Source organism: Pipistrellus hanaki (assembly GCF_964339955.1).
Source record: "Pipistrellus hanaki genome assembly, chromosome: 17".
Classification (NCBI taxonomy): domain Eukaryota; kingdom Metazoa; phylum Chordata; class Mammalia; order Chiroptera; family Vespertilionidae; genus Pipistrellus; species Pipistrellus hanaki.
The window spans coordinates 10,423,310-10,432,465 of record NC_140519.1 but is presented as its reverse complement, the minus strand read 5'-3'; the positions used below and the strand labels follow the sequence as shown (position 1 = coordinate 10,432,465).

The 9,156-nt window shown below is 47.1% G+C and overlaps 1 protein-coding gene across 2 annotated transcripts in view; it reads right to left on the bottom strand.

The window, feature by feature from the left end:
- Positions 1 to 788: 788 nt before the first annotated feature.
- ANXA13 (annexin A13) overlaps positions 789 to 9,156 on the bottom strand; it is a 41,990-nt gene continuing 33,622 nt past the window's right edge. For both annotated transcript variants that reach the window (XM_084865040.1, XM_084865041.1), the window contains 3 exons: positions 7,526 to 7,601; positions 3,375 to 3,487; positions 789 to 1,408 (listed from right to left, as the gene is read on the bottom strand). In XM_084865040.1, coding sequence (XP_084721166.1) covers positions 1,289 to 1,408; positions 3,375 to 3,487; positions 7,526 to 7,601 — 309 coding nt within the window. In that variant the 3' untranslated portion in view covers positions 789 to 1,288. The remainder of the gene's footprint in view (positions 1,409 to 3,374; positions 3,488 to 7,525; positions 7,602 to 9,156) is intronic.

Here is a 9,156-nt window from a genome sequence, read left to right as displayed (position 1 = left end):
CTGCCCAAGGCATGGCCAGTGTTCTACTTACTTATCTTTGTATCCCCAGAGCCCAGCATCATGATTGGAAGGTAGGAGGGAATTAAACAGGTGAACGAATACAGACCCATTACTTTGTGTTATTTTTCCAAGAAAGGCCATTAGTCGTATTATTTCTGCACTCAACCAGCCCTGAATTAAAACCCAAACTCTATCACTTGCAAATGAATTTAGCCAGGTTATTTAATGTCTCAGTTTCCTCAACTGATAAACAGTAGTGATTTTAACTTCATAGTACTATTGAGAAGATTACATATGAAAGTATGCTACTTAGCAGTGCCAGACACAGACACTCACCCAATGAATGATAACTATAATTGTTGGGTCAAAGTGTCCATGTTCTCCTGACAGGCCCCTCTGTGTCTAGCAACACGTAGCCACGTGAGACAAACATCTTGGAACAGAGATGTTATTGGTGCGGAACCAATCCACTTAAGCATCAGCTCATTGACCTCGATCCTATTGGCACTGTGCCCAGCCTAATTGTATCTGAAGATCAGATGGAAGACTCGAGTGGCTCAAATGTCTACAGAAGCAAGAAAACCCATTTAAAAGACGGAACAGTTCAATAGATTTTACCTTTGGTTATATTTCTCATAGGCAAGTCAGTTGTTTCCTTATTGCTTGGCCTTGATAACTATCCTTGGTGATTAGTAATAAATAAAACTGTTTGCATTTCCCAAATATGTTTGAGTTTCACGAGGCACATATTTCTAGAACAAGAGTCAAAACGAATCAACCCAGTCTTTGTAAAGCAGCTGATGGAAGCATAATCCACAACTTTAATTAACATTGAGGCTTTGAAATTGAACACACAGGAGGAAAATTAATGAATTGGTTAATTTTGTCTCCCTTATACCTTAATCATTCAATCTTTACCCAGAACACACACACCCCCTGTGAGATATATTATTCTTCTAAATTTTTTTTTATCACCACAAATGGATAGTATTTTTCATCAACTGCTGATTTCATTTGTGTGTATAAAGCATTCACTTGCCATGCTAAGGAAAGTGAAGAGGCAGCCCAGACACTTGCTAAGCTGGCGTTCAAGGGTGACCTGCCTAAGCATCTCGAGGCTGCTGCCTTTGACTTAAACAGCCTGGCCTGGCTGCACTGCGAAGCTGCCAAGAAAATAAACCAGGATTCCCGAAGGCTTTTCGTTCTGGAGTCACACTTGCAAATCTTGTTTGGAACAGGCTCTTGACAAAGATGGCTCCTCCCTGTGCTCCTACCGCTCTGGCTTGGTTCAGTGCAAGAGGGCTACCAGCAGTTTCCGGAAGTCCCCAGAGGTGTCCGAGCGAACCATGTCGGAGAGGGACTTCTGATACTTCTCTTGGAATTTAGCTTTTATCCCCTGAAGGTCAACCTGTAGGAGAGAAGACAAGAGCAACGGAGACAGCATTTACAGCATGTTTGCCATAAATGCAGCAGCACTAGGCTAAGCATGTTGTTCTCATTTGCTCATTTATGCCTCAAAACAGCCTTTAGAAGTGGAGGCTGTTTTTCATCCCATTTTGTGGAAGAGAAAGGGAAAACTTGAGTTCAGCTCCCCAAAGGTTGTGTGTATATTCCAGTAAAATTTCATGGACACTACAACTTGCATTTCATATGATTTTTACATGTTGCAAAATATTACTTTTCTTTTGAAATTTTTACAATTGTTTAAAAATAACTCATTCTTAGGTAGTAGCACTGGACAAAAGACAGAGATTTGACATGAAGCCTCTTTCCTTCTTGTGCCCTGATCAGCAAAGGCATCGGTGCAAGTCGACAAAATTCAAATCCACTTGTAGAACTTACTTTGAATCTAATTAATTGAAAGCTTGAAAATCTAGGTGCTAGAAGTAGGGAGAGGACTCAAGAAAAACAAGATTGTTCTGCTCTCAAGACTTACTGCCTAGGAAGGGAGAGAACACTTGTCATAGAAAAGACATAATTCCAGATGGGACACAGCTGAGATGGCTGAGCATCTGGGCATGAACACTCCATGGCCTGTATTGGTGTGGACATGGGACCCTGAGGAGCTCTGGACCCATTGTTCCCCTGGGGTCTTGTAGAATCCCTGCCCTGCTCTCCGCCTGCCTGCTCCTTTGAGTGCCTTAAGTCTTTGGGGGATTGAGTTGCTAAGAGACAGAGAGACGGAGAAGACAGAGACCTGGAGAGGTAAGGGAAAGAGAGAGCCATGGAGGAGAGAATGAGGACTGCTGGAGAGGAACAGAGAGACAGAAGAAGGGGAAGAGGGAGGAGAGAGAAGCATGGACTTTAAGAGAGAAAGAAAACTATGAACAGGGGAGGAGGAGGAGGAGAAAGAGGGGGAGGAGAAATTCCAGGAATAGAAATAAAAATGAAAGAACAGTCTTGTTGCTAAGCTATACTTAAAAACAACAGGGTTAGATGTTAAGTATTATTTGTGAAGAACTGTGGGCCAGAGTTTGGGTTGGTATCCTTCCCCCTCCATTTAACAATTTTTTGAGGGAAGATGTCTGTGGTTTTCAAGTGCCCAGTTACACTTCATTCTGCACGGCTTCTCCTACTGCAACTGAAATGCATTTCCCTTTATTTTGTCATTTCTTCTGTGTGTGGCTCTATGTTCCAAAGCCTTTGCTATGAATCCTGACAGCTGCTCCCTAGCTTTGGGCTACTCATCCTTCTGTCCTTTTCTCTGTCCCTTTCCTATCCTCATGCATTCTCAAAGGGTTCAATATCATTCCTACCAGAGCGAAAAGTGGTTCTTACAGGGCAAAAAACTTTTTATGTAAAAGTATCTTTAAATGGAGCATAAACAATTATACAGTGTGGTGTTGACAATTCTTGAAGGGGGAAAGGGGAGCAATTAGGAAAAAAATGGGTTCAAATTTAGCGGGGTGATTGATAATTTTAAAAAGGTTGAGAAATGTATTGATGTGCTTCTTGTGCAAAATTGGGCTTCTGCACATTAAATAAAGGCCTATCTCAGGAGATAGGAAATCACTTGCTCATTGTCTGTGCTGCTGGTGACGTAGGCTATTGCTAACCTTTCAGTGTCTCAGTTTTGCCTTCCATGAAATGGGACCGAGCCTAGCTGCACAGGTGGTCCACCGGGTCCCCTCTGCACACCACACGAGCTTTCTGGAGCCACAGATGACAGAAATAGAAGCGGCTGCCCTTATTGTATGTTTACACAAAAAGAGACAGGTTGAGGCATAGCATGAGGTCCTTCAGAGTCCGGAACACAAAGGATGTCTTTGTTTTACTTTTTCTGAAAATAGGCCCTTCGTAAAAATTATCTGTTGGTGACATGATGGCAACAAGAGAAGTTATAGCCTGCTACTTTGGAGTTGAGTGTGTCTTACCTCAGCCCTGGTCACAAAGATGTGAATTAGCGTCTCCTCATCGGTCCCCACGCCCTTCATGGACTTGTACAGACGCTCAGCAAAATAGCCCTCCTGGTCGCGGGCACATCTCACTGGTGGGCGAGGAAAAGAAGAACACGAGGCAGTCACATTTGGTTGAATAACATGGAAGGAACAGAGATGGCCAAGAGTGTCACTTGGAGGCAACTGGACTGTGAAGCAGATGTTAGAAAGGAGCGAACTCCATTTTGTTATATCATGGGATCTGGAAGATTCCCCAGGTCAGGGCTCCTGAATGCTTCAACCAGAATCCTGTCAAAACCCCGCCTAACAAGTAAGAACCCCCCCTCCCCCACCCCCTGATCTCTGAAGACCCTTCTCGGGTGGAGGAACGCTTGGCCATGCTCAGGCTCTCCCTGCAAAGTTCATGCTTCTCACCAGCAGCAATAGCTTCCCATCTCTGAAATCTCTGACATTGGAGTTGGGTCCGGAGAGGAAACAGATGGACCGGCAACCTTGCTGTAACACAACTTCATGATGTTGGAGATTCTCTCGGTTGGCCTGCAGCCTACTTTCCTGTGCTAAACAACCTTCCTTCCCTTTGTTTTTCTTTCCTGGGTTTGCTCTGTGAGTCTCATCTCTGGATCTTTTCCAGGTTCTCCACTCTCCTCTTCGTTTGCGGTCTGGGATGTGGGCTTGTTGAGATGTTCGATCTTGCTTGTGGGTCACCTTCCTGGGATGCTGCTAGTTGCTGTCTTCTGGCCCTCTCCCTGCCCGCCAGCTTTGATCTGACCCACACATTAATGAGGTATGGGTTTGACTCACCAAGCAGGAGAGAGGATGCGCCTCTGGAGGAATCATTTATTATTTTTTCCCCTCCTCCCAGGCTCCTATGGGCCCTGATTGACTAACACTTTGGGGGAAATGAGCCATTTCCTCTTTAGATTGTTGACAATTACCTAGAACACTTCACGTTTTTTTATGTTAGTGATTGATAATAAGTAATCACTTCAGCATACGCCTGTAATGCACAGCCTTCATATGACCTTAATGGAAACTCTCGTTTTCTAGGTCATTGCCCATGTGCTGGATACTTATGAGGAATGGGATTAGGGAAGCAAAGTCGAAGTTGGGGGTCTGTCTTTTACTTTTGTAGGACATGTGTCATCATCAGAGTGTCGATGGACAAGAAAAACCCAGACCCAGGTGTCTGGCCTCTTCAGCCGGAGCACAATCTAAAAGCTACTGGCTGTGATGGGAACCTGTCAATTTGGGGAGTAGCATCCCCAGACATTCCGAGCTAGTGCCCTCACAATCTCTTCCCAAAGACCATCTCCTGTGTGTACTAACTGATGGTGACATGTCTGTCTGCCTAATGTCCACGTGCTCTCCACAGGTGCCTTCCCTCCTGGCATTCCGTCTTCCTGATATTTTGGGGAGAAAATTCTTAGCTTTTCTTCTGTAGGTAATATATGTTTGGTAACAACCTTTGTCCTGAGCAGCGGGCAGAGATCCCTCAGAAGTTTGGATGGGGCTTGCTAGGAAAGATATGGGAATAACGAGTGAAAGGCTAGACAGCCCCCCTGCCCCCAAGCCTGCCTCCTGCTCCTTCGTGTGTCTCAGCAGGTGTTCTTACATTCCAGGGAGCATAGCGAGGTCCTCGGGAATCCTGTCCTAGTGTAGCTTCCAGGCTCCGTTGCTGGAGAGTCTAAGTGGGTAACCCACAGTGGGCCCAGAAAACTGGATTTTCACACTGTCGGGGGAGTCACTTGTTCTCACAGCCCCTCCTCCTTGACTTTAGCCATAAACTGGCATCTGTATGAGTTAGGTGCGAGTGTGGGGTGAGAGGACTGTCTAGAGCAGGGGTCCTCAAACTTTTTAAAGTGGGGGCCAGATCACGGTCCCTCAGAGAGCTGGAGGGCCGGACTATATGAACTACTAATTCCTACTGTAACACCTCGGCTGCACTCACTGCCCAAAAAACCTGGCGGGCCAGATCAGACTCCTCTGCGGGCCGCATGTGGCCCGCAGGCCGTAGTTTGAAGACCCCTGAGAGAGCATAGTCACGAAGTCATGTCTGCTAGGGGTCTTTCCCTGCTGCTTTTATGTTTGCTGCGATGGAGGACACCTACTTGCTGGCTTCATGCTCCCAGCTACAGGGACTGAGCCTCTCCCTCCTCTCACCTGCCTCGCTCGGGCTGTGTTTGTATTTGTTATTGCTGTCGCCTACTCAGTTGATTTGTGTGCATCTGCCATGGACTGTAAGCTTCTTAAGAGCAGAATACGGGCCGAAACCGGTTTGGCTCAATGGATAGAGCGTCGGCTTGGGGACTGAAAGGTCCCGGGTTCGATTCCAGTCAAGGGCATGTACCTTGGTGGCGGGCATATCCCCAGTAGGGGGTGTGCAAGAGGCAGCTGATCGCTGACTCTCTCTCATCGATGTTTCTAACTGTCTATCTCTCTTCCTTCCTCTCTGTACAAAATCAATAAGATATATTTTTTTAAAAAAAGAGCAGAATATGGATCTATTTACCACTGATCCCCACACCTAGCAGGACCCCTGGCCTAGACAGGTGCTAAGCAAGTGTTAAAGAATTGAATGCGCCGAAACCAGTTTGGCTCAGTGGTAGAGCGTCAGTCTGTGGACTCAAAGGTCCCAGGTTTGATTCCGGTCAAGGGCATGTGCATTGGTTGTGGGCACATCCCCGGTAGGGGGTGTGCAGGAGGCAGCTGGTCGATGTTTCTCTCTCATCGACATTTCTGGCTCTCTATCCTTCTCCCTTCCTCTCTGTAAAATATCAATAAAATATATTTAAAAAAAAAGAATTGAATGATTTTAGTACCATTAATATTAATAAGGGTTTCTTTCATCAATAATTAATATTCATGAAGATTAATTTTACTCTTTTGACTGAAGGGGTGTTTTCCTGATTCTCTGCACTGTAAGCACAGGAAGGGTTTGGAGCCCTTTAGCTGGGCCATGAGTAAGTCTCTCCACTTACTTAAGACACTCGAGTTCTTTGAGTCCTAAGGATAGTTGACCATGTACAGTCAGTGGAGATCAGGGCTTTTAGGCCTCTGTACATCACTATAGAAACCCTGCTCATTTGAATGCAGAATGAGGATGGATTTTAAAAAAATCAATTGCTAATATTTAAAAAAAAAATAGTGGTTGGCCGGGAGGGGTAAGGGGAGGTGTGAGAGAAAAGAAAAGAAAGAGAAGGTCTGGCAGTTGGAGCGCATTTTTTAACTTCCAGGGCTGCTTTCTCGGTTCCTCCTCTTCTGGGGAAACACCTCTCCATTTAGGGTGCCATTTGGGATGGTGCCTGGACTCCTTGCCACAGGAGTGCGGACAATGGACAATGCCTTCCTTCCAGGGCTTGCAGAAAGGGAAGAGGAGCCTGCCAGACACAGCCCCGTGCCCATCTCCCTCTGCTATTTCCTGCCTCTGGGCTACCCCTGGAGAGAAGGTCCCGGTGCCTGCTTGGCACCGTTAAGATCTGGTCTCCCTCCCAACTCTTTCTTAACAGACCTCATTCATTCCCAGCGTTGAAGGGAACCAAATGGAAAAGGACACCCTCGAGCCATCAGGCATGTGCAGCAACTTGTTCATGAATCCAGAACCTGGATGCTTTTGGGGGGGGAGGGGGGAGTGTCGTATGAATTACATACCGTTCCCTGACACTGAACAATGGTCCCGGGCTGTTGACAGATGCTCTCAGGGACCTGCAGTCTTAGTGGGACTGCCCTGAGTGCCCTGGCGTGTACCCAGATGACCTCTCCAGGACAAAGGCCCTCAGTCCAAGTGTTGCCTGCTGGCTGCTCACAGCTGAGTGCCTTCCAAGGAATTGTCCTCCAAGGAGGGAGCAGCCTTGCCTGAGCTTGCAAATGCTCCTGGGCTGCCACCAGCCGGCTGCTTGGTGTGCGGGCCTCCCTTTTCTTTCCCTTTGGACCTTCCAGCTTCAGGACTCCTTGGGGACCGTCAAAGCCCCTGTTGCAACTGCATCACCTCCATTCCCTCCCTTGCCCAGTGCTGCTTGGAGATGTTGTTACCAGACTATCCTATGGAAGCTTCCTGCACACAAAGCTCTGACCCCGAGTCTGTCTCTAGCAGCCCAACCTAAGCCAGGGACCCGCCTGGCTCTGCTTACCGAGGGTTAAGTAGGCCTTCTGCAGATCTCCCGACGTCTCGGCTTCAATGGCCTCTTCGATGTCTTTCCCGATGAGCTGGAGAGACAACGTCCAACCATTAGTTCAGGTTTTGCTTTGGATGCACTTGGGGTTCTTCCTCTACAAAAAGTAGTGAGCTCTCCCAGACTTGGGGATGCGACCTAAGGAACTCCTGTCCTGCCTTTTGGTTTGCAGGGCTGAAGGCGGTTGCCCCCATTTGAGGGGGGCTCTCATGGCTGAGGAGTTAGTCCCTACTTGACCCCTGATGGATTTGAGCCCTGTCAGGCCACACTCTGAGCCCCAGTTTCCTCCTTTGGAACATCAGGGGATGGAAGAATAATGAGCATGTATTGTACAGTATCAATAATTCTTTATATGTATACATAGTCCTGAGCTTCCTATGTGTTTTTTAAAATTCCATTTCTAATTTTCTAGGAATTAGAAATTCTAATTTCTGGAAGGCTGTGGTTGTAGTCATCTGACCCACACCTTCCTTTGTCCTGGGACTGGGGACTCGGTCTCCTACAGTTTGGGTGAAACCCACAGGAAGAACTTGGTCTAATGTTTCTGATAGAGTGGGGCTGCAGGGGCTAGAAGTGGGGTGTGGGGTGGGCTTGACCACATCAAAATGGCACTTTCCTTCATTCTGGGGTGATTCCGAATGGTCCTATAGTCACCACAGCTCGCAGCTCGCATATCACTCTGCACAGCATTACATGCTCGATCTCTTTCCAAATATTTACAGAAGCTGAGGTTCAGAGTCAAATATGACTATGCTTAACCAAGTATAGCCTGGGCGGCTGGGCTGTTCAAGGCAGGCCGATGAAGAGAAAGGAGGGGTTTTTGTTGGGTTTGGGAAAACATGTCTAAGCATTTGAAATACTGAAACATCTTTCCTAGAAATTATCTTCAGAGGATGTGACACAATGGTGATTCTATAAATAGTGGGGCCCCTGGGGACACGCCAGTGGAGTTTGTGTGGTTTACTCTGAAAGCACAGGCAAACAAAATGTTCTTTGTGATGCAAGCACCATGGATGTGGGGGGAGGAGAGTCCCCATTTAATGAAGCCCCGTTGCTTGGTCCCTTCGTGGTTCGCACACCGAGAGGCCTGGTGTGTGGAAAGGATTGGAAGCAGACCCTGTTGGGGGCTCCCGGTCCCGTCCTTTCCTTAGCTGTCCCCAGCTTTTAGGGGGTTGATGTGGGAGCTGGTGTTTCGGGAGGGACTGGTAACGCTTTCCCACGGATAGGGTTCTTGTTCTGTAGACTGAGATTGTGTTTCAGGAGGACATTGTATTCATACAGGTCTGTGTTCACTAAAAAAATCCTCACATGAAAAACACTTTCTGTTTCTGTTGCTGTTGCTAGGCCAGGCAGTGCTTTTCCATTTGCTGTAGAAGCTTAGCCTACACAACAGATAAAAGCAGAAAAGCAGCGCCGTTCTGGGAGGCAGGAGATGGGTTCCCTTTGCCAGCCCTGGGCAATAATGCCAGGGTCTGCCACTCAGGGTCTCTTCTTTGCACAACTCCAGGGGGCGCTATTCACACAATACCATGAGAAGGCATTGCTCCTTCTTCCCTATGTATTTCCTGCCCTATACCCCTCATGGTAGC